The 27,508-nt window shown below is 27.9% G+C and overlaps 1 protein-coding gene across 2 annotated transcripts in view; it reads left to right on the forward strand.

The window, feature by feature from the left end:
* Positions 1-25,995, forward strand: part of LOC129963532 (uncharacterized) — a 44,983-nt gene extending 18,988 nt beyond the window's left edge. The window contains exons 5-8 of one of the 2 annotated variants that reach the window (XM_056077970.1): positions 22,341-22,410; positions 24,074-24,141; positions 24,543-24,637; positions 24,718-25,995. In XM_056077970.1, the coding sequence (XP_055933945.1) occupies positions 22,341-22,410; positions 24,074-24,141; positions 24,543-24,637; positions 24,718-25,813 (1,329 nt within the window). In that variant the 3' untranslated portion in view covers positions 25,814-25,995. The remainder of the gene's footprint in view (positions 1-22,340; positions 22,411-24,073; positions 24,142-24,542; positions 24,638-24,717) is intronic. The other variant, XM_056077971.1, reaches the window with a different exon arrangement.
* Positions 25,996-27,508: the final 1,513 nt, after the last annotated feature.

The raw sequence follows: 27,508 nt of genomic DNA on the forward strand, positions 1-27,508 counted from the left end.
AAGTGTCTATTTTTTAATTTAGAAAAAATCTCGGGAATAACATTCATTCCAATACATATATGAGTACTTCCTGACAAGAACTATCCCACTGTGTTTCTTGGTCAATCATGCACCATTGATTTAGGCTATCCGCCCCTGTGGAATCTCCTCTCTCACATTCATTCTTTTATATCATTACCAAGTTCACATGGCACCGCGGTGGTCTGGTGGTGAGATCTCGTCTTTAGAGTCAGAGGATTGCAGGCTCGAAATCCGATTTCACCGACAAACCGTTGTGCAAGCGGGTCTGGTGCACATTAAACTCGTCGGAGCCAAATGCTCTCCCGCTGGTATGGTGCGGAATTTTGGAGTGGGGAGAGGTGTTAACTCAGGTGTCATCTCATCATCTGGCAATGGTTCAAAATTACGAGAGACGTCCCCAAATAGCCCTAGTGTTGCTTTAAAGCGGGACGTTAATATAACTAAACCAAGCTGAATTCGCCTACCGTCTTTCGAGGCACATTTCTCTCAAATTACCTATCACTGGATCCAGTATATAGTGATAGTCCAAGATAATGAAAAGCACTCCATTCATGACATAACACTTTTCAAGACTAAATTTTTGAGTAAGTTACAAAATCAAAATTAATGACAAAGATTGAAAAAGCCCCAGACAAGTCAAGAACGCAAATTTTATGTCTTTAAACAATAAAATAGTTTGATGTGCCGAAAACAAAGGAATAAATAAAAAAAGTCTTTTTTATTATATGCAAAAATGTTTTGAGTAGAATGTCAATGGTGTCTACAAGAGTGTGTGAGTAACAAGCGATCTCATGTGAATAAGTCAATACCCAAGCGACGGTGTATAAAGAATAATAAAATTTTAGGGCTATAGTTAAAAAACAAAAGGCCTGTAGTTGGAATAACTTGTGTATAATTATTTATACCTTTTTGTATATAATAATATTCTATATCTTTTTATATATAAATGAGTAATTTGGTCTTTTTTATAGAATAGTAAAAAAGTAGTGGTAATATTAGTCATCATGTCTTTAATTAAAACAAGCTTTGAAAGCAAGAGCCAAAAATGACTTTTCTTTCAGATCACTGAAAAGTTTTTCAACCTAATAAAAGCTGAACAACTAAATCCTTAACATTCATCAAGAAACAAACGACGAAAGCACTTTTTTTAAAATTATCTTTAAAATGATAAATGGTTTTAAAAACTTCAAGAGAAATATGAATCGGGAAAAATCATTTTAAAAACTCTGACTGAATATGGGCAAATAAAGTACTTCACTTTTATTGAAGATGGGTTTTTTCGCCTTGCATTTCGCTTATAAAAAGATGAAAACAAAATGAGCAATTTTTGAGTGCGTTTCAATAACACAACTCATCAAAATGTGAATAAATGAAATAAATTCTCATCATCAGCAACATCTGGAAAGAGAGATGATAAAAAAAGAGATTTTTAAGCTTTTCATTGACTTAGCTTTTTTTTTTTATGTTTCCTATATTTACTCGCATAACCATCTTTTTAGAGGACCGGGGGGGGTTGTGTTGTATATCATTACAAAACGCTCTTGCTTCATAAAAAAAAAAGGAATGTATAAAAACAATAAACCGACAACATCAAGAGCGGGGAAAAAAGGAAGAGGCACGAAATCGCTCTCATTGTATAAAACAGGTTCCAGTTGTTTTTATGTTTCTCAATTGACGACTCCGTTAAAAATGAAAACTTTTTCCGACGCTTTTCACAAACTAATCTGACGTTTTTTGATTGATGAATCTTGTGGAAAGATGGCGAGAAGAAAATTTAACGACGAAGTATATATACCCTGGGATAAACGAGATAGAGAGAGAGAGCTCAGTATAAAGATAAATACCTCTTAGTTTTGCTGTAGTAAATGCGTCATCCCCCCGCTTGTATTGATTTCTCGATGTCCTTGATTGCTCCCTTTTGGGGTGATATTTCATTGACGAAAATACCGCTCCTCGAGACTCGTTGAGAGCTTCCTTAATAAGCACTTATAAAGCAATGCAAGGCTATCTGTTCTGAAAGTCAATTTGAGAGCTTTCTTGGCTCGGATGAGGGGAGCGTCCAAAATCTCTCGTGATAAGGAAGAATTTTAATTTGGATCTTAAGTTGCTAAAAGAAGGGATTTGCTTAATAGTTCTGTTGGTGGGGTGTTTGAGAAAAGAGGATATCTTTATTAATCTTAAAATCTCTTAATCCCGCGACACTTAATTGTTGGCATGATCCCAAACTTTTTAGGATTATGTTTCAAGAAGAAATTTTTTTTCTTCAAATTTAGTTGTTAAATAAAATTGCATGTCTCGAAAAGTTGTCAATGAAGAAGTTTGAATGGCTATTATAATATTACGCAAATAAATTATTATTTTAATATTATATAAATTGCCTTACATACGCATATTCCCTTGTTATGACAAGTATTGACATTTCCAGATAAAAGGGAAAATTTACTCTGTTTTCTCTACCAAAATTTGATCTTCTTAATTCATGATCAAATTTCGTCGTAAATCGAATTTATATTTTCCGGGACTATATTTAGTTAAATGGACTGTAAAAATTATTTATAAAAAAACTCATTAATTCAATCTATGCGTGTACATTCATTGTACATATGTTGAAAAATTCAAAATATATATTCTATTGTATACTACTATTTATATTTTATAAGTATCATATACTAGTATAATATAGCTATTATATTATATTAATATAGTACTATATTATACTAATATGGTATACTAGTATTTTTTTATTATGCTAGAATTTAATATCAAACTTATTTTTTTATAGTTACCAGTGGGAATTATAATATGTTGAGGAGAAAGTATTAAAAAATTATATATTAAATCTATTTAAACCATATTTTTCTTATATTTAATTGAATTGATATCTTTAAGATTATACATATTTCACGTTGCTCCCTACTTCATTCACAAGCATGTATAAAATCTATTTTTAAAAAATTTCCAGAAGCTTTTGTGACACATACAGATATAAAGATATGCTTTGGTTCTTATATTTTTATGCAGGCTTCAGTGTAAGCGTTTATTTCGCATTTTATTAATAAGCGTGTTTATAAATTGTAAATGTATTGTAATTCTACTTTCGACAGTATATGTCAAAGTTTCGTTACTAAAAATCCTTTAATACATATCTGTTTTCTTATCAACCATCGCAAATGTCAAAAATGTTGATTTTAATTGTCCAGGTACTATTGATTACGCGACAATAGTAATTTGAAATGTCATTAAGGATGTCAGTTGACGTATTGATAGTTCACAATATTGCTCTCGGCTCGATCTGTATTTGATTTTCAGTTATAAAACATTGTTTAAAGTGTCATCATAAAAATAAATTCAAGCAAATCCTCCAATTATCGAGATAGGGATTCCATTCAGCCTTTACCTTTATCAGTATATCCTAGCATTATAACGACTCTCTTCCACATCGAGAAGATAATTAATGTATTAACTTGGATGATAAAAAAAATGGTACATACCGTTTGTCTCTTATTTAATAGTTGTTCAAATTGTGTTTACATTTTAGAACCATTCTTTATAAGTCAAAAGTATACGAATACGTTTCATGTCTCATCTTTTCTCTTGTTTAACTCTCGGCCTTTGGCATCTAACCTTTCTATTATAAATATTGCTTGTGCCTTGTATCAATTAAATCACTTTTAAAATTAAGCATAATTGGTAATTGAATCTATATTTTAAGGTCAAACTGTTGATAATGATTTCATCTGTAACTATAATTTATTTAATTTTCATGCAGACCTTGCAAACTCGTACTTTTCTGCTTCAGATGCTTAAAAATCCAGAAAAGAAAATATAAAAAATCATAAACAATGAAAACAATTAATTTCTGGTATTAAAATTACGTTTGTCTATCTATATAATCTGATAGATGCAAATTCATTTATATGCATTTTTGTATTGATTTTTTAAGTTTAGCGATCAATATTTAAATTTAAGTTAAGTTATTGATATTTTAAACATTTGCGACGCTTAAATCAGAGTTCTTCTGGTATTAACAAACTATTGTGTTTAGATTATCTTTATCAATAAATTTAAAATTAAGTAATGCTAAATTCAACTTGAGCTTCTCATTTATTAACGCATAAAAAGGTTTGATTTTCTTTAAATTTAAATGAATATTAAATTAGCATTAAAACTTTCTTGTAACAATCGTTGCTTTACCATATTTTTACCATAGTCTGTTTTTACCATAGATAGTTTTATACCGTAGATTGTTTTTGCCACAGATACTTTTTTACCATAGATAGTTTTATACCGTAGATTGTTTTTGCCACAGATACTTTTTTACCATAGATTGTTTTTACCATAGAAGTTGTAAAAATATTAAATGAATTTCAAATTATCAATTATGCTAATGCATACAAAATATTTTTGATACATTAGCCTTTTTTTTTAAAATTTTAGTAAATTGAACTTCTTATTTTCTCGTATATGATGCATGCATACCGAAAATATTGCAGTTTCAATAAATTCAAACCAAGGTATTTCAGATCTTTGAGCAAAAGAAAATCTTATCTGGCAATTATAATTTTGAGTCTGTTTAAACGTGCTCTGTGGAAACAATAGTAATCTAAAATTCATAAAACGATTATCATATTTATTTAATCACAAAAAAATTCTAAATACGTGTCAACTGTTTGGGTTAATCCGGCTGGCTGAAGACAGACTTTCCTCTAAAACTCGTACTCGATTTCTTCAATATATTATAAAATTGCATAAAAATTACTCAAATGTTTGAGTAAATCCGCCAACAGAAAATTAAATTTTCTTTAAAAGTTTATATTCATTTTCTTCGCTACACTACAAAACAGAATAAAAATGGATCATATTTCGATAGAATTTTTAGTATGTATTTGACATTCATTTTGAACGTAAAAATTGTATATATATATTTAATCACAATATTTTTGCCTGTGCTATTTTATTCATCATGATAAAAGATATTGCATCAGAGTTTTTAATAATTTAACTAATTTAAATGCAATATATCACGTCATCCAATAAAAACATTCAATCTTATTAAATCTAATTTTAAAAATATTAAATATAATTTTTTGCAGCTAAATTAAAAGAAAAATTTTATTTTAGAATATGAGTATAAAAAGTAGTAATGAATTTTAACGGCTAATAATTTAAAAGAATTTAAGACTCTATAAAAATGTACTTCATTAGGATGGTAAAATCGTATATTATTGCCAGAATACATCAAAAATTAAAAAATCGGAAAATAGTGTAAAACATTGTGTTGAAAATCTAATTGTGTATAGTTTCAAAAACTTTTAAATAGATCGAAAAATTTATTTGACATATATAATATTGTCAAAATAATTTTTAATAAATTTTATGAATGATATCCTTATGCTCGAATAGAAAAGAAGTAGATTGTTGAACAAATGAAGTAAAAAATAGAAAACTCTGATTTATTCAAATTTTTATACATTTTTAATGTAGGAAATTATTATAATCGTTAGGTAATATTTTTTTTATTATATAAGTAGGTGTATAAGTAGGTATATAAGGTATATAAGTAGGTTTAGTTATATAAGTAGGTTTAATTATATTTTAATTTTCCTCATATTTCGGGACAAAAGAGCTCGAAACTCTGTAAATTAAGAAAGTTTTCAAAAAGTTAAACACTTGTAATAAATTTTGATGAATTGATATAGTATAATGTTATTTATGAACTTTAAGTATTCTTCTGCATATACAGAATGGTCCATATGAAACGGATATTTCTTTAAGAAGCTTTACTACATCCTTTTGCAGTAATAACGCCGCGGTGGCCTGGTGGTAAGTTCTCGGCTCGTGAGTTATAGGGTTTCAGGTTCGAGACCTGATTCCACCTAAGAACCGTCGTGTAAGGGGGTCTGTGCGCGTTAAATCCGTCAGGGTCAAACGTCCTCCCGCTGGTGGGGAGGGGGTTGCAAGCTCAGGTGTCGCCCTCGTCATCTGACCGCGGTTTAAAATTACGAGGTCCGTCCCAAAATAGCCCTAGTGTTGCTTAAAAGGGGCGTTAATACAACTAAACTAAACTTTACAATAATAACTGTATTAATATAAAGTAAAATGTACCATATATCTTAGAATTAATGAATACAAAGGGCATTTTCAATATCCTCAAGTTTTTTAAATAGTGATAACAATGTGTAGGAAATGTCCAAATGATAGCAATTTTCATTATCGCATGTTTTGAATTAATATGAAAAATTTTTTCACTCTTATCCGATATCTCCAACTCTTTATTTTACAGAAAGAGTTAATATATATAGTATGTCAAATGTATCTTTCATTTAAATAGGATATATACTTTAAAGTAAAAAAAAATAACATATGAAAATTGCTTGAAGTTAGAGAAGACATACTTAGTTGAAAATTATTCATTTTGTGCCATTTCTATCAAAAGGTCGAGATTTCCTAGGACATCACGGAACATACTTTCGCAACTAGGGATCTTATAATATGTGGTACAGTCCACTGATAGACATCTGACGATGGTGTTACTTATGGGATTTCAAGCTGATATTTAATATTGCAGTGGTATTTGAAGAGTTCCTGTTTTTAATTACGAATACACTGTTTTTAATTAATATATGTATCATAAACCAACAACTAGTGCTCTCAAGTCCGATATTAAACATAGTGTAGAATACTGTGTGTTAGAAGAAACCTGCCACAAACCTTTGTTCCTTTCTTTGAATTATGCCTTAGTATCATAGTATTAGCAATATTAATATTAGCAGAGTATTAATCATCTGTTAATAGTAATCATTGTAAGATGATTAACCATTCTAATTTTTTAGCCACTCTATTAATATTGTAAAAGTAGCAGTAACCATTAGCCATTCTAAAAGCAACTGTTCCCTCTGTTATTTAAACCAAAGTTTACTTAAATTTTAAGAATAGCCAGTATTTGTACGTTAAGTTAATTAAGAAAATGCACATCTAACAAAGCTAATAAATAAAAAAAATACAGGAAAATAAGTATTCAACAATGATATGGCAAATAAACATTAGCTAGCTACGTCTGAATATTTAAATCGAAGCTTTTAAAATCTCAATTAAATGTATATTAAATATTTACTTCGTGTATTTAAAGCATACAAAAGCAATGATATACCGATCCCTTTACATCTCCTTCTTTTTTCTTTAAAATAAACCCTTAAAGGGGTGGAGGATTAGAAAAAAGAGGGTCATCAAATGTCGCTCGTATTCCTCGATCACAGAAGCGAAAAATGGTGTTTAAATTATCCTCGTCATCTAGGAATTCCAAAAAAGCGTTCTCTCACTTCACTTCATTTTCATGAGAAAAGGCAGACGACAAAAAAACAAAGAAAGAATAATTTCTTTTAACGCCACTTGAGGTTTGAGAGAGCGGCGAGATGCAAAAATCGATAGGGAAACTATTTATTTGTTATCCAAATAACAAAATCATTACAGATGCTTTTAAGAGTAGCCGGAATTCTCTCTCGAAGGCTCTTTGTTTTTGACTTCTCGATCGCTGACACAAATTGCCGCTGTGTCGGAACAATCGAAAACACTTAGCTCGTCGTAATGCAGGGACCGAGAGTGCATAATGAGCGCTGCGCCGAAATGCATTTTTTATGATACTTCGCAAACATAAATAGTTACTTTTAGAAGACAAAAGAAAGGGAATGGTCTTTATAGCGTTTGAAATCGATTGTAAAGTTACATTCATGGATTTAAAGTGAAAAGGTGCTTAGAAAAAAAATTAGCGATATGAAGGGAAGTTTTGAACTTTAACATCAACTTGTAATTTTGAGTTTCCTTTGGAGGACTTAAGATTAAAATGGGATTAAATGATTGCAGAAAATATTATCAAAGATCATTGTATTCATAAATTAATAAATGAAATTTAAGACGCGTTTCTCTAAATGTATAATTATTCGAAAATCATATTTGTATATCTTTAATTTTTAATAAACATTCTAAGAGGTTTCTTAATAAAATACCCAATTTAATGCTGGACAAAGTTCGGAGTTTTCTTGCTCAGAAGCCATGATTTTGACTATGCTGCTCCAAACCAGAGTTTAAATCATATCAATGCAAAATTATCAAAAAGCGAATAATGCACAAGAGCACTAAAAAATACAAACGAGATTTAAATGAGTGAATAAAATTTCATAGACTTCAAGAATGCAAAAATTTGCACAAGTGGTGTCATACCAAGTAAGAAAGTTAATGGAGTGTCCGAGGGTTCAAGTTTTGAAAAAATTGCAAACGCTGAGCATTGAAATTTGGCCATTCTGGCAGTATATGTTGGACCGATATTTGGTTGTCACATTGAGGACATAGAGGCGGTTGTTCACTTAGCAACAAGTGAACAGTGTGTATGCTTTTCGATTCAGTAATGAAGACAACAGTTGCATATGAGGTTTAATAGCATGTAGATTATTGTTAACATTACTTTCACATCTCTCTGAAGTTTAGTTTAATAGCCTGAAATACTTATAATTCTGATTTTTATATTGACCTTAGCCTTTTTAGCAACTTAAACCACATATGTATGAAGCTTTAGAAGTTGACCATCTTGAAAAACTGCTAAAACATTTGAATAATTTTTCAGAAATTGACAGATTTTATCTGGGGAATTGATAACTAATTTGAACTCTGTCAAATTTGACAGCTAATAGAAATTATTTTTTAAGTATTACATAAAATTAAAATATTATAGTAATAATAAATTATCCAATAAAATAAAAAATTTAGTCCACAATTAAATGACATGGATTATGAGGTGTCTTTTTTAACAACCAATAAGTATATAATTGAAAATGGTATTTATCTAAGAATATCATACAGAAAATGACGAATAATATAAAAAAAATCAATAATAATCAGTAATTAATTAGTATTAATTTTTTTTACGAATTAAAGCATTTTATTTTTATGATAAGTTATGACGATAAAGAAACATAACATTAAAAGTTTTTATTTCATATGATCTACCAAGTGAAAAATAACGTTAACAATTATATGAATAATCAATATTTCATTATACTAGCCGCCTTTGACCACCAGCTTATTTGCTCAGATTATTGACTTTTTAAGCTGTTAAATGATTAATATGGAATGAATTTAGAAAAAAAAAACTTTCACTTTGCTGTGTAGTCTGAAAAACATGAATTAACTGAATTAATTTACTACAAATAAGAAAGCGTATACATTATAAACTAAAAACGAAAGTAAAAATCCTACTATGGAATTAATGATTTACAAAAACATGCGATTGAATGTTTTGATGGATGATTTTGAATTCCATCATAGTATTTAAAATCATTGTTACAAATACCGTATTAAAATCTCGTATCATATTGAATTGTACGTAAATGAACTGAAATCTTTAAATAAGTAATTTTTTGAGTCTAAAGATAATTTAATTTACGTTGATTTTTATTTAAGCAATAGTAATACAAATATTATAATATTTTTTGTAATAGTAATACAAATATATAGTACTTTTTGTAAGATATTTTTTTGGAAGATAGTAACATTAATTTCCGCTGATCGCAACGATTACCCATCTGGCAATGGTTAAGCTTATTTTTGCACTCAATTAAGCTTTTGTTTGAAGCCTATTTCTTGATTTTCTTTTATATCTTCTTTCTTTTAGTTGAATGTATTTTCTGAGACAGTGAGAACTATCTCCAGAACATTTCTGATAATATTTTTGCAACTCCATTAATTAACTAAGTGAAGCACTAAATTCAATACAATCATAAAATTCTAATGATGATTTGTTTACATCTGATTATTGCCATTTGAAAATATGTAATAAACGCGATTTCTAGGATGGATATGATAGATTTTTAAATATATAGATTATAAAAATGTAATCTTACTTTAAATTTAATTATTAATGGTTTTAATAATTCAACCTAAACACACACTGCAGTCCTAGTATTTTATAAATCATAAAATTTCTATTTTTTGGTAAATTTATTTATTTTTATCATCAGGTAACACAAGGTTTGTTAATTCGATGCTCGATCTTTACATTATTTGTTGGTATACCACGAAACGATGATTTGTAAACTTTGTAGTCTTGAAAATTATAAGGATTCAGGTCGATGCTTATAGTATGAAATATGAACATCTAAATAAATGTCAAAGCAACCGACAAAATTCGGATTATCGATTTAACTGCAAAATTCGTCTCTCTCAAATCGGACATTGTTACTCAATAGTAATTTAAAATCCATTAATTAACTTACCTTTTTCAAATTCTCTTCTTCGACTTCAGTTTCAGAATCAGCATAATCAATTTTATTAACAAATTTAACATTTTCATACTGCAAAATTCTTCTAGTCGCGGATGAATACCGATGAAATTTGAACTCAAGAAATACGACAGTACTTTTTCTTTCCATATTTTCGTGCTGAATTTGCATTTATGTATCGGCAGTATTTAATAATCGTTTGTCTAATAATCATTTTCTCTAACAGACGATTTCTTTTCTTGATCTGTCATGAATTATTAACAAAGTTTGAAGTTCGACTTTGACATCTGCCCTGGAATAAATTATAAAGAGTGAAGCAATGAATAAATAAACAAAAGAAATGATTGGACCTTACCAAGCAGATTTCTCATTGCTTTTCGATTTATTTATTTATCTAGGTTCCTCGCCTTCCTTGTTCCATGAAATCTCTACATTTCTGGATGAAGTGATACTTCACAATTCGTAATGCATCGCAATAACCTGACATTTTTTTGTATTATTCTTTTTTATAACCAATAGCATGAAACTGTGAGCATATGCTTCAATCAAAGAAATCGTATTTTTTATGAAGATAGATATAAGCGTGTAACATTTGTAATATTTTTGTTAGAACAGAATGTCGTGTCTTCTAAATGGAACAACTGAAAAATTATATTACCCTATGTAGATGCAGAGATATACTCAATCGGTTCAGATAATTTAAAATTAAAAAAAAGATGAAAATAAGAACATTACGTGAATGAAGATATGTAAATTATGCAACTCAAAAGACAGACGATTTTTATTATTTGTTATGATTTTAAATAAAATGTTTTAATTAATCTTTTTTTTTTTACATTCAAGCAGTATTATTTTAAATACTAAGCATTCAAGGGTTTTTTTTAATTTTGCATTAGACTGTCAGCAAGCAGTTTAATGTAAAATTTAGAATAATATTGAAAATTTCCCTTGTCAACTTTTACTATGCATAGAATCTACATAGTATATAAAATTCAAAATCCATTTGCTTGTTTATTTTGACCTTAAACAATTCCATACTTTTTGACAGATTTGGAAGGAAATTTGACACACATGTTCCTCTGTACATGGGGGAAAAGGGAAGAAAGCGTCTGATTCGATTGCTTTTTCCACTTATTTTTCTAGTTTTAATCTTTCTTAATCCTTATTGAATTTTTTTTAAATTTTGTCTTATAATATTGTCAGAAAGTTTTTTTTAATGTTATAATTGATAATTTTTTAATACTATCGTTTTTTGAGGAAGGATTTTAAAAAAATCATATAAAATGTGCATAAGAAAATAATCACGAATTCAAATAAAAAAATAGGTATTTCATAACAAATTTACTCTTTCTTCAAATATAGATTTTCTTTAATTTTTTTTTATTTTGAAGGATTTTTTATAAAAATTACTGCTTTTTGATACATAAAATTATTTATTTTATTTTATACATTATAAAAGTATTGGCTTAGCTCTCTTGTATTAACGTCTGTCTCATTTTCAGCCCATACTAGGGCCATTTTAAGATGAAGCACGTAATTCTAAACCTTGGAGAGATGACTTTATCGTTCCGCTGCAAGTTAAAAGGTGTATGCGTTTGACCATTTATAGACTTAATGCGCATAATATCTATAGCAGAATTAAATATTTTTAGCCTCAGGCACTTTATTCGTCCTTCTTTAAGCAATTAATCAATTCAGTTTCATGTCTTTAAATAGTCATCATGTTAATGAGTAATTTTAATTTACTTTTATTTTAGTGCCATTGTGAAAAGATAATATTTTTACTTGTTTTTTATTATGTATATCATGAAAAAAATAAGTGATATCAATAAAAAAAATTTTAATTAACAATAATTACCAACTAATGAATTCCTTACTTACAATTATAAAATAAGGAGATCATCAGAATATAGAAGATTATAAAGAAATAATAAATTTTAAATAAATATAACATTCAAAATTATTTAACAATAACCGTCAAATGTAATGTAACATAATTAGTTAATAATTAACAAGTTGGTTCTGCGGGATCCCCTAAAAATGCTATCTGGTTAGACTATCAAAGTCACAGACTAGACACATAGCAAAAAACTTATTAATATTCCAATATATAATAATAAATGTAATTTTTCATATTTTAATTAATATTAAATGTGTAATTTAATAATTTTTACCTACACTATAATCCTAGTAGTTTATAATTTTAAAAATTGCATTTCCTACAAATTTATTTGATCACTAGATTAAAGGAATTTTCTAATCTTCCTGCGTTCTCTTGCAATCTAACAAACGTAGGCATTTATCTAGGGCCTCTGTTGAGAATGTCATTTGTCATTTGATTTTCCAGACCTCCCGATACAATATAGAAATGAATTATTTCTAAGTCGCAACAAAATGTTTAGCTGGTTCTTGGCGCCAAATTTGTTACGGCATAGCAATCTTTCCCCTTTAGTTAAGTGTGCAATGTGTAAATATTCTTTCCATTTATCTAATTTTTATGCAAAAAAAAAAAACAAAAAAACATTGAGTTTTTTTCTTTAAATAACTTTTTTACATTTTTAGTATTTTACGAAAAGTATAATTGTGCTTATAAAAATAATCTAATTTTCTAGCACAGTTATGCTTTAAATATGTAATACTATTCTGAAAGTGCAAGGATACAGCAAGGATAAATCAGATCAAGGCGAAGAACCTTATTTTTCCAATTTGAAAAACAAAAAAGAATTCGATATTAAAAAAATAAAAAACACTGGCAATTTGAATAGATTTTGATATCAAAATCTTAATTGAAATCTTAATGTACTCTTTATGGCAATTAATTAGCATCCGTTCTAAAAATAACCTAGAAGCATTCATTTCAATATCCGCCTGCGTACTGGCATAGGGGTAGAGCGTCACCCCCCTGATCTGGGCTCCCGGGTTCGAGTCCCGGTTCGTGTGTGGATGTTCTTCTTCTGTGTAATATCTGTGAGTTGTGTGAATGTGCCCCCTTGTGAAAAGGGGTTTGCAAGCGAATGTGACACATGAAGTAGCTAAGCCGTGCTTTTGGCCGTAATTGCCACTGCTGAAAAAACACGAGACGCTCACTCGGCTTAAATCGCTGACAGATCTGTCAGTGGGCTTGTAAAGTGCCATAAGTAACAACAATTTCAATATGCACTATACAATGCCAAAAAATTAAAGCCCCAAATTAAGTCTGTAATTTTTAATGAAATAAAGCTTATCATTAAAATTTTTGTTTTTATGTGACTTAAGAACGTGACGTTGATATAAAAATTGTAACGATAGATGTAATTAGCAAGTTTCAAAGCAAGCGAAATCTGAAACAAATAAATCACATGTATTATTTATCTACTGAAAATATTACTGTGTAATTTATGTAATTTGAAACATAATTTCCATGATTATAACTTTTGTTTTATTGTATATCTATAACAGAAAATTTTAATAACAATTTTGAGAATTTTTGGATAAATATTATATTTTAATCTATTTGAAAATAAGCTGATTAAGCGCTTACAGAATAACATTATATATGTGATATATAAATTTTTTCATAAAATTCTCATGCTATCATTTCAGTCTTTTTCCCCCATCGTCAAGGATTTAGCTTTTTGCACTGTATAATAATTAGCAAAGATTTGACTTCGTGAAAGGACTAATTATTTTACAAAATTTAAAACCGAAAGCGTATGCCTGTTATTTTTATTGGACCATATAAATAATTCGTTTCGGGCTATAATAATTTTGGAATAATGAAAAAAAATTAATAAGGTAATTTTTTTTTCAAGAAAATGCTTTTACGTGTAATTCTGACTCAATTTACCGCAAATACGTAATTAAAGTTTTAAAAAATCGTTTTACAAAATACATATTTTTCCAAAAAAAAAATTTTTTTTTACCTCTCTTAACGCAATTAATTATGAATTTGCATGATAAATGTTGCACAGACCTTGCTTTGCATGTTAATAAGAAAAAATTAAGGACCATTATAAAACTAGGAGAAAGGAAGAAAAAAAAATTTTTTTTTTCGTTAGGTCTCAAAAAAATCATAATTGCTTAACTGTTCTTTTTTTTATGTCTGCACTGTTCTTCAGCAGATTAGGTTCATTAATTTTAGAAGAAAATTAACCTTAATGGGCGAACTAAGCTGAAAAATATCACAAAAAATGAAAAAAATATGTGAGATTCACATTTTTTTATTCCAGTTTTTATATTATTCAGTGATTAGCAGACGAACAATTTCACTAATTAACGTTGTGGGGCGATGCTGCATGCAGCTGCCCCATACCCATGGATTACCATTTTTTTTTCCTTCTTAGTTACCCTACCCTTTGAGTTTAATCTTTGGCATTTTTTCAACCCCATTTCCTTACTCTAGCAGTGTAATTGCATAATTTTTTCCAGCTTTAAATGTTACAATTAATCATTTTGCATGACGATTAATTCTCATTCTGCTTTTCTACTTCTACATCGTTATAAAAAAGTACTTGGTGAAAAAGAAGAAAATGGAAGGAAAAAATATTTTTTATAGCCCTACCCAGAATTATAAAAACAGCTACACGTCAGGGCAAATTTATGCTCCACAATCTACTACGCACGTTAATTTTTTTGCAAGGCCAGAGGATTATTTTTATTGCAGGCAAGAAGGCTGATTAAGAATATGATGAATAATTAAAATTAATGGATATACCTAACTTCTAAGCCTGACAAATGAAAAGCATCTCATTTCGAACGGATACTTTCCAATTCTGCGTTGAAAAATATATTAAAAAAATGATCATTAAAAGTGTTTTTTTAAATACTAAATGAAGAGAAGTGGAAGTATAGTTGGGATAAAGCTGACCTGCTCGGACTGCTAGAAACAAGAAAGAATGAGATTTTTAATGAAGATGAAACATGTAAGAACTTCGAAGTCATTTCGGAAAATATAAAATGCCACCTCCCTTTTCCATTTCTTTTGAAACGGATTAAAGCATTATGAAATAAAAGATCTTTTTGTCGTAGAGTTCATTATAAATTTAAAAATTAAGCTTTCTTGTGTATGTTATGTGTGTTTCGTTACTAATCAAGACAAATTAAGATTTTTAAAATGTATCTGCCTCTAGAACTGATCCATTTATTCATGCAAATTGTTAATTATATACTAATTTTAATTGATATTATAATTCTTCAATCTCAAAATTTAAATTTTTTTTAATTATGATAGCGATTATCAATATGATATTTTACATTTCGAACTAAATATTTATTTCTTCTATGAATATAATATTTTTTTATGTCTATGAAGGATTTTTTTAGTTTATTCTGCTCATTTACTAGATTACAAAATAAAAATATAAATTGAAATTATAAAATTTGATTATAAATGAAAAGTAAGGAGAAATTAATTTCGCATTTCACATTCAATTATTTTTCACTGCTTATAAATGTTAACGATAAAAAAAAATAGTGTTAAACAAAAAAAAAGAGTAAAAAATATATTTCTTAATGATCGATTGGAATGAAATTCGAATTTTTATTCAGTTGAATAATCACAAGTTCTTTGGAAATAGAATTAGGTTCCCGAAAGAAAATTCAAATTTTTTGCATTAACGTACACACGAATATATTATGTTGCTGAGTGGTGTGTAGGATGTATAGATAATGGCTAGCATGTCCATATGAAAAATATGGCGCCTGAACTAGTTTTTATCGCACAAAAAACAGCTTATTTTATTTTTATTTATAAATATTTACTCTTGAATGCGTTCATCTCATAACAATAGTTTTGTTTGCCTATTAATACAGTATCAAAATAATCATTTTATTATGCAATAGGAAAAACTGTAAGAATAAGCATAGTACCAAATTGCATGTGATTGATAAATATCCCGATTCTGAAAATATAAGAATTATTTTTTCCGAAATGGCAGATGCTATTTTTTTCTTCTACAAAGGGTATTCCTAAATTCAAGGACCAGATTTTAAAAGGAGGTAAAAGCATTTTTTTTTAACAATACAGGATTTAAAATGAAAAATATAGATCAAGAAAACAAGAAATTCTTTAAAGGTGAAAAAAAATCTTTATTTACATGGTGTTTTTGAACCAGACGATTTACATATTTAGAAATGTAGCTTAAATAAAAATTAATTTAATGGGAGAAAAACATTGAATATATATAGATGTTTATTTAGTTTGCATTATTGAAATCAACTTTTTTTAGTTTCCATGGCATTACCCTTGCTTCAAACTATTCTTGGCTTTTAGAAAATATTTTTACATGATGGAGCGATTTGCCTTCTCTTAGAAACCAGACGTGAAGCTTATGAAAGGGACTGCGAATCGTAACGGAAGAGAGGAGTTAAGTTGCACCATGAACGCTTCCCCATAGGACAAAATCGGATCACAAAATGTTTTTCATGTTTATACCACTAGCTGAGCGGGAGAGGTTCATCTCATGTTAAGAAAGAGAATGCGGGCCGCTCGGTACACACAGTGTCATGTTTTTTCTGCCTATACTTTTTATTTCCGATCCCAGATTATTATACAAAGGATCGCGGTGGCCTGGTGGTAAAGTCTTGCTTTCGAAACCGGGCAATTTCATGTTCGAAAGCCGATTCTGTCATGTAACTGGGTATGATGCATGCTCAATCTGTAGGGGCCAAGCAGCATCCTCCCGTTGGAGTGTTGTGGAAATTTGGAAAATGGGGACAGCTCAGGTATCGTCCTCATCATCTGACCGAAGTTCAAAATTACAAGGTCCGTCCCAAAATAGCCCTAGTGTTGCTTAAAAACGGAACGTTAATATAACTAAACTAAACATATTACTAAACAAAAAAAAAGTGCATTTTTTAATGTATTTTACCTATCTTAAAATTTGAAATATGAATTTATGGACACCTTACGCAATTCATTGTCCGGAATTCTAATCACGTTTTCTTGCATTATTTATCTTTAATTAATTCGACAGGAATTTCCAATAAGGGAACCGGCTGTTTACTGTCCCATTTTCATCTATTTTTGAGATGTGTTTTAAGAAAGAAATAACAAGGTGTAAAGATATATTCAGGTTCAAAACGAAACATGTACCTAACAAAATGAAAAATAAATCAACACAAAATAACGAAACCAAAGTGTGAAATAAAGTACTAATAAATGGAAAATAATATTTCTAATTTTCAGTCGTATGAGTGTTACTAAATATTCAAATTAATTGTCCAATATTTTTCATGAATATATCAATATTGTTTTACAATTGAACTGAAGGAATAGACTGATATTCAGCCAAAGAAATCTGAATCGTTTTTTTCCAATGACTTTTCGAAAATTCCGATTTGTCGTTTTATGATTGATTGTTATGAATTGGCGCAAGCGCTATGGAAGTCCATATCTGTTACAAACATATTTTTTAAACTGTCATTGAACGGATTAGAAAATTAGAAATAACCCGGCCCCTTCTGTTTGTCAAGAAATTATTTTGAATGTATAAATAACTCTACAAAAATATGATATTTTAGTTTTCCAAATTTATTATGATAATCTCAAGGATTTTAGATCATCTTTTGATTTATACTTATTGCGATTTTTCGCACGCATTATTCCTCTAAAGAAATTATTCCATTTATTTGAAAGAAGTTTTTTTTATTTATTTTAATGAGAATAACTGCCAGTTTTCTTGAAAGTTATCAAATAAATTAATCTTATAGAATTTATAAATCACGATCGAGTATCAAAACTGAGTAATAAAATCCAACATTCAGAATTATTTAGTCTGCTATTCAGCAATGAAACGTGATTACAGAAGTTACTAATGCTCAATCATGTTTAAAAAAAAAAAAAAGTTTAATTTTTTTTGCTAGAACTCAAAGGGCAGTACTTTTATCTATTTTTAGAACAATTTATGCTTGTTAGCAAAGCATAAATAAAAGATTTTCTTTTATCAAAGTAATAAAACAAAAACTGTTTAGTAAGAGGTGCATTAAGCAAACGTCGATCAAATTTTTCTCACAAATCCGTTCTCCAATACCAACCCTAACATAATAAAGAACGATCTACGCTTTTTATTTTATTTTTTGCTCCGTTTCAAAAGATAAGAATCAATTGCCCGGCGTCCTGCAATTTCAACATTATTGCAAGCAATGACATCTTCTGTAAATATGGCAGTTTTTCTGTTTCGACATTTGAGTATTTACTTTGCATATTTATGAACGCCGAAACGATTGCAAATTGCCGCATATTGCAAAATTAACAGCAATAAAAGGAATCTCCCTCTTATTTGCAGATAAATGGACATATCATTGTGGATTATGTTGTCTAGTACAGCATAAAAATAAAGCGTTTTCATCTGCGCAATTCGTAATTATAGGCTATGAAGTACACCATGATTGCCCTGGAGTATCCACTTTTTGCATCAGAATATAATTCTTCGCAAACGATGATAATATGAGACTAATTTTTATGTCAAATTCCAATCACTGAGTTTTCGGAAGCATACAATTAACTAGGGAGAGGAAAGAACTATTATGAAAAAAAAGCACGGAAATCATCTCCTTTATCATCTGTTTTTTATTCTAATTTCTTTCCCGACCTATGAGTGTGGGGGGATTGCTGGAAAAAAAACCTTTAGTTTTCCTTTAACACCCCCTCTTGCTTTATCGATAAAAATGAACAAACTTCCTTCTCCGAAAGGGCTCCAATTTTCCCTCTTGTGATTTATGACACAAAGGGGAAATGTGATTAAACATGATTAAAATATCGTTTTATGCCATTTCTTCATTCATCATCGAGACAACGATATGTTGGGAAAGAAATTTACAGAATGTATTCTTCCTAGTGAAAGCACAACATTTGAATTGGAGAGGGGGGAAGAGAGGATAGCTCGAATATAAATATCTCATTGAAGCTTTGGTAGTAATTTATTTGTTCTGGAATTATGTTAGAACATGTAACTAGCATCATTTCAGTAGGATGAAAAATTGTTATTAACAAAAATTTTCTCGTTCTTTCTAGTGGGGCTATTTTGGTTGTTATTGGAAGAAATTTTGAAATATGGTAGAATGGAACATTTTTTTAGGATCAGAAATTTGAAGAAGCATTTTATCGTAACATTCTAGAGGCATAACAAATAGACAGTATTATTTTTTTAATTCTTGAAATTATATTTAGTATCGTTAAAACTAAGATTTGGAAACTACTACAAAGAATAACACAATGTATCTAAATTAATTTATAATTTACTTTTACTGCGGTTAAGAGACACAAAAATAATAAAGTCAATTCAAATCGCGTCATATAAGCTAAATGGGTCGATTTGATATTAAAATTTTTATGCTTTCCACAAGAGGAAAAAAGGATGCGATGTCAAATGACAGCATGAACATGAAAATTATTGAATATGTATTATCTATGTTTCTTCTGATTTAACTACGTCAGATTTTGTATTCAAAAGTAAAATGTCAATAATATAATTTCCTTTTCGTGGTTGAAAAAAAATAAAGAAATTGGTAAAGAAAATGGGGGAAAAATTTGTTAGCTTTTAGCTTTAACTACTTTTCTGATTTTCTATGATTAAACATTTGAAATTCGAATAGTTTTATTTTAATTTCCGAAATTCGAGAACTTTTATTTCCGCAAGTCACTCTTTGGCATATGCCGAACCAAAAAAAGAAAAATGTATCAGTAGATTCCTTTTTGAAATTATAAAGCCACTTTCTCACCTCCTCCTCTCACTGCTTTCTACCTTTCTCTTCAATATACCGCACTGAGCTCGTCATGGCTGTTATAAAGAAATCATGATAATAGTTAAAAATTGGATTATTTACATTATATCATGTAAATAAAATTGTTAAACAATACGTCAACTGCTTTTTTTTTAAATCAAATAAAGTTTTGCATGCACCCCCACGCACACGCACACCCCACACATGCACATACACACACACACGTGTGTGTGTGTTCACATTTATTTCTTTGCTAAGAGAAAAAAAAATGTATATTATTTTTTATCTTGATAAATGAGAAATTTATTTTACTATTGCAATGTTAACAACCGAGACAATTTTTTAAATAAACTGTTTAATTTTAAATATTGTTTGCTTTTGATATTAAAAATTTAATAGAGCTTACTTGATGGATGAACAAGATATAATTTTAAATCAATATGATGATTTCGTTTTAATGAATTTTTATTTGTATATATTGTGCACTAAAATCAAATGTTTGTTTCATGAATAATAAAAATACATTTGTAACATTTTGTTCTGTAATCGCTCTGGATTATTTTTTTTTATTAATCAGTATTAGGTATTGGAATAACTATTAAGCATTACTTCTTGCATGAATTACAACTGAAGAATCCTATACATTCTACTAAAATCTTAATGTCATGATCCGTTTTACATAAAATGAAATCTCGATTTTTAAATTAATTTAAATTAATGTCGGTTTTTCTCATTCAGTTAAATTTGCATTAATTCCGCAAAATTTATTATTTTTTTTAAAACACTGTTGACTGTTTTGCTGACAACGGGATGTTCGATGAATAAAATATGCTCTAATGTGTCTCTTAATATAAAATACAATATCAAATTGATTTCTATTCGCTTATATTCTAAATACAATGGCCAAAAAATGTCGTTTGAAGAAACGATATTCATATGATTCGTTTAAATCATGGCGGCACATATGTTTTGCTTATTAATCCAAAATGTACATTCTGTCAATATCAGAGACAAAGCTTGAATAGAAAATTTTAAAAATGATTTGAATTTTTGAAACTTCGAGCATTAACTGAAGTAAGAGAAAAAATCTCTCCATTATATATATATATATATATATATATATATATATATATATATATATATATATATATATATATATATATATATATATATATATATATATATATATATATATATATATATATATATATTCTTCAATTTTGCTTTCATAAAATGTATCATTTATAACTTGATCATTTTCTAGATATATCTTGTTTTGCTTCTAATTGAATTTGCTAGATAACAATTGAATTCAAGTAACTTCAGTTTTTAAAAATTTATTTCATCGACTTTTTTTTTGCTTGTTTATTAACAAAATAAGTAAATTAACTGCTTTTAAACCGTGCTGTAAAAATCCATAGTTTCGGCAAAAACAATTTTAATGGCGTATATAGTTTCCATTTAAAAATAATAGATGGCGCCACAATTCAAGACTGTTTATCTTAATTTTTAGATTAATTTGATATAAAGCTTGATGAAATTTGCACTTAACAGACTCAATTTCAATTTTAAATATTTTATAGTAAATTATTTGGATTTTTTTAAAATTTAATTTCTACAACATCAATCTTAGAAAATTTTTGATGTAATCAATACAACAGTTTGATTATCAATCAAAATGTAATATACGACATTTGAAACGATTATTACTTATTTACAGCATAAAAATTTTGGGAAAAAAAGAAAAAAAAAAACTTTTAGATTAGTGATTGGAATATGACGCAAGAAATATAGTTTTTTTTTTTCAAAAAAAGGAAATTAAAATTTTATTTCAGCTTACTTATTTAATTTTTTAAAACATGCTCATTTGCATTTTTTTTTATTTAACTAGAATAATTTCATTATAAATCCTTTTATTCAATAAAAAATATCTAATAGTGTAACGTATTTCATAAATTATAAAATACTTAAAATATAAATCACATATCCTGAATGAATTATTTTATCCAAGAAAATTCCGAAACTTTTTCTTAACCAACAGAATTTAGTATATTTTTGCTAGGCAAATTTAATGAGATAATTTCTGTAAACACAATTCAATATTTTTTTTTGTCCCTACAGAGTTTTATAAATGTGCAAAGGAATTCTGGGAAAATTATTGAAATTTCATTAAAAGACTTTCAAAAGCCTGCGGGTATGTCCAATATAAAAAAGGGAAGCATTTTGCTCATATATTCTACTTTGAAATTTCTGATGATCATGAATTGATTCCTAATATTAATTAATGTTTATGTGACTTATATTTTAACTCTTTTAGAAAATTTATGTCTGATTTTATTTCCACAGACTCTGATCAGACAATGCACAATTGGTATGCTGGTTAATATGTCATCGAAGGACTTTCAAGACATCGAAGGTATGAATTCATTTAAGTACATTTAAGTGCATTAAAGTGCACTATTAATGTACAAAATGTTGACAAATTATAATTGCAATCGGAATAATGTCATTCTTTGTTTTAACAAGTGAAATAATATTTATAATATACTTATACTTTCCCTTACCATTAAATTAGTTAAATTTTTGAATAGAAGATTTTTTTTTATTTTATAATTATATATAATTTATGTATTTTCTAATCATTATGTAATTATTATGTAGCAATATAAAGACTTCTCAACTAACTACTTTTCGAATGAATTTCACTATCAACTCCTTTATTCTGAAAAAATTATCTCTTATTCATCTAAAATGATTCAATAAATATCATTATAAAAGCATCTATAAATAATTATCAATTATAAAAGCATCTATAAATAATTATCAATTATAAAAGCATCTATAAATGATTATCAATTATAAAAGCATTTACTTAAATCCTTCAACTAGATATAAATATTGTTTTTTATTTTATTTCTATATAATTTACTCACTCTCAATTAATATATATTATTTACATTAATTAGGAATGAGTAACAAAATATTATTAACGAATTAATATAGGTATAAGGGAATCGACGTCGTTGCCGGTTAATAGATTAAAGACATAAAATAAATTATCTCTACTTGTAACATAAAGACTTCATTCAAAGATGCAAATAATTCTTCTTTCGCTAAAATAATTAAATGGAAGAATAGGTTTTCTTTTGGCATTATTTAATCTAATACTATCTTTTTTTTTTTTTCTTTTTACTCGAGACATTACCAATTATAATAAATTCAGTTCATAATGTAACTAAATGTTTTTGTCAAGATTGAAAAAAATAAAAAGTATTACTCAAGAGTAAAATGTTATTTTACTTTATTTTAAAAGTTATGCATCACATTCTATAAAATACTTTGAATGCAAATGATTTCCTTCACAAATTTTACTTACAAATATTGAGATATCTGCACATCAAAAACATGGGCATTTTTATCCTCAGAAAATATGATTTTATTTGACTGACTTGGAAATCAGAAATCATACAGTTATAAATCCGGCTCAAACTGCTGGATCTGAATATTTAATAGGATGACTTCATTATTACTTGTCTATAAAAAAGTATTACTTTAGTTTTACAAAATAAGTACTCAAAATATTTTTGAATATTTTAAGGAACAATGTAAAATATGTAAATACTATTTTCGAGATTAAAAAAAAATAAAAATAACAGCAGGTTCCTTCTGGATATTACAATCAGTGCGCCATCCTTGACGTATGCCACAGAGCGATATAAATTAGAGCCTTTCTCTGCAAATATCATGCATTTTAGTAAACAATACAAATTAAAGTGGTATACTGTATTATTTCTTTTAATGAAATACAAAGCTTGTTATTGAACTCTGTATCTGCTAATCTCTTAACTGTTAGAAGCCTTTACTAAAATCAATGCATTATCCTTGACGTATACCATGGAGCAACATAAATTAACGCCATTCTCTACGAATAGCAGAAACAGCGGAACACTGCAATAATTTTTAATTAAATATAATAAGTATCATACTGAACTCGATATCTGCAAATTTTTTAATATAACTCATTAACAGTCATTTACATTTAAATTATCATTAATTACAAATTTTTCAAATCTTTTCAGATGACTTGGATCAATCCATCTGTTCCTTCCTCACATGCGATAAATATTGGGATGACTTTGATTCTCATGTAAGTATGCAAATGCGATAAATTTAAAAGAAAAAAATGTTTTAAATCTGATTTCTTCAATTTTATAATATTAATTTCAACCTATTTAGAAAAAAGAATAGAGATTCAATAAAAATTCATATCATAATTCATCGAAAATTAAAAAAAAAGTTCTAGTATCAAATTTTAATTGCATGTTTTTGCTTAGAATTATAATAATAAAACAGGGAAGAAGAAGAATATGTCATGAAAATTCAAGCATTTCAAATAAACCAGGAGATATTCTCAAAAACAATGAAAAATGTGGGATACTATGAAATGAAGAATATGTAGATAACTACAAATATATTTTAATAGAATTTGAAGATAGATAAAACTGTTGTAAAAAACGAATCGATAATTAATACTTTATCAAATTTTAGGTACACCGAGTACCAGTTCTAGTCATAACTATTCTTGGATTAATTGTCATCAGCTTGTTCTGCTTTTGCTACTATGGATTATGGATCCTGTTAGAGTAAGATTTACAGTTCCATTATTCATTTCTTATCTTGTTATTATTTTTATGATCATTGAAAAAATATTTTATTATTGAAGGAAAACCCCTCTAAATAACAGCCAAGTGTGCTGCAGCTGCCAGAAGTCGTCCGACATCCGCTATAGACAGAAACATCACAAGCGCAAATACAAACAAAATTCTACTGGATACAAGCCTCTTCAAAATTCTCCAGAATTCCCAGGAAGACAAAATCCCCCCGAATCAGACTCCAGACAAATTGCTCTTAAAGGTTCTTCTCGACAAGGTTCTCCGGAATACATTGTAAGACAGAACTCTCCCGAGTACATAACCAGACACGATTCTCCCGAATACATTTCAAGACAAAATTCTCCTGAATACAGTTCCAGACAAAATTCTCCTGAATATGTCTTTAGACAAGGAGTTCCGGAGATTTATGTTACAAGACAAAATTCACCGGAGTATATTACAAGACAAAATTCACCAGAATATCATCCGAGACAAAACTCACCAGAGTACATAACAAGGCAAAATTCTCCCGAATACATGGCCCAACATAATTCAACACCGTATGCAACCAGACAAAATTCTCCCGAATATATATCAAGACAAAATTCACCAGAATATATATCGAGGCAAAATTCTCCAGAATATGTATCGAGGCAAAATTCTCCAGAATATGTATCGAGGCAAAATTCACCAGAATATATAACAAAACAAAATTCTCTAGCATATGTATCGAGGCAAAATTCACCAGAATATATAACAAAACAAAATTCTCTACAATATACAACAAAGCAAAATTCTCCGGAATATATATCAAGGCAAAATTCGCCAGAAAGTCTACCAAAACAAACTTCCCCCGACTATCTAGAAAAACAAAAGCCTCAAGATTTCATAACAAAACAAAATTCTCCAGAATCTATGGCGAGACAAAAATCTCCAGAATATATTAAAACAAGGCAAAACCCACAAGAGAATTATTATTCACAAAATCCTTCTGAATTTTATTATAATCAGACTTCTACCGATTTTCGAAACACTCAAAATTTATCTGGAAATCAATTTCCACCGAATTATCCTGAACTTCAGTATAAACAAAGACCATCACAGCTACAATGCAAACAAAATTCCTCTGAAATTAACCATCAAAAAGATAATTCTGAGTTTCAGTAAATTCTAAAGATCTCTTGAAAGCACAACTAAGAACAAAGAAAATAAACTGTGATTATGCAAAACACAATTCAAATATTTTTATATCAATACAAATATTCTTACTTCAAGCTATTCAAAATTGTAACATTCAAAATTAATTAATTAAATATTTAATTAAAAATTATCTTAATAGAATTAATAAGCAAGCGGATTAAGCTAAATGTTGTAAAAGCATATTATTTCAAAATTTTTGAATCAAATAAATTTGGATTTAATTCGACAAAAAAGAACATTCGAAAAATAAAATAATAATAGAAATAATTCCATTATTTGGGAGAATTTTGTTCATAGAGAATCTATTTTCACCACAAAATAATTCAACAAATTATAATGAAACAGAACAAACTTTTTTTATAATTTTATGTTTATTTGATCACATTCCTTATTGTACATTTTAGAGTAGTTATTTCAACTTCATATTTTCTAATAACACATATGCCACTTTTCATAATCATACCTGAGCTTTGGATGAAATATTTTTTCATCACTTAAAGAATGTCAACTTTTATTTTTGCAATAAACGAAAAACCAATTCAAAAATACAGATGCAACTAAATTCTATAGTTGTATAATCTTGACCATAAGACTTTTACCTTAAGTCACGCAATAAATAATATACAAAAAAAACTTGATTTGAAACAAAAAATTTTGTATTCATTAGGAATTAGATATAAAAACTGTAATTCTATGGCCAAATAAATAACAAGTCTTTGCTAAATTTCAAGCAAATTGTAATCAATAAAATGGTACGTTTTTTCTTAAAATTACGTAATAACTAAATAAATAAATATAATAATAATTAAATGTAATATGCCGATAATGATCAAAAAGGAAAAAATATATTTTTTAAGGACTTGATTTTTATATTACAGAAATATTTTATGAACAAATGTAATAAAATTTCTATTAATTCAACCATTCTCTCAAACATAAATTATTGCATTAATTTCTCTATTATTGTAAATTTTTTAAATTTGTAACAATATAATGTTTTACAAGAATGAAAATAATTTTTTTTCTTAAAAAAATTACGTGTATTTGCTAATAATTTTAAATAAATTTTGTAACCATCACCGTTTTTTTTTTTTTTTTTTTTACAATTTCGAAATTATTGCCATTTTAAAATTGGTTTAAATGCTATTCTTGTTATATTATTAAGAAAATAAATTATTGATCAATTAAATTCTAAAAAAAATTAATTGAAGTTCTGTGTAAATTCAATGAATCTTCTAAGGAAATAAAAAGAAATAGTTTCAAAAATAAAACTTGACATTCTTTCTCTAATTGTGCTTTGAACTTTTCTACATTTGAAAAACTGATTTGCATTGTCTGCCATTACCCAGTTTAACAAGCATTGACAAACATTTTTTGTACTATGATATTTTTCCCTCTCTTTTGAATTCATTTTATAATTTATCAATCATGCTTCACAACTTCTTGCCATGTGAGAAGTGCGAGATTTCATAAGACATAGAACAGATTGTTCTACATTATTTCACTAGCTTCTTTTCATAGTGTTATTTTAACTTTAGGATAGAATGCAAAATAATAATAATAATGATTATTATTATTATTATAAATTTTCTTGTATAATTATAGCCACACTGATCATCAGTTCCAGACTGTAATTAAAATGCATTGTCTAAGGAATAAAAT

Source organism: Argiope bruennichi, chromosome 3 (genome assembly GCF_947563725.1).
Source record: "Argiope bruennichi chromosome 3, qqArgBrue1.1, whole genome shotgun sequence".
NCBI lineage: Eukaryota > Metazoa > Arthropoda > Arachnida > Araneae > Araneidae > Argiope > Argiope bruennichi.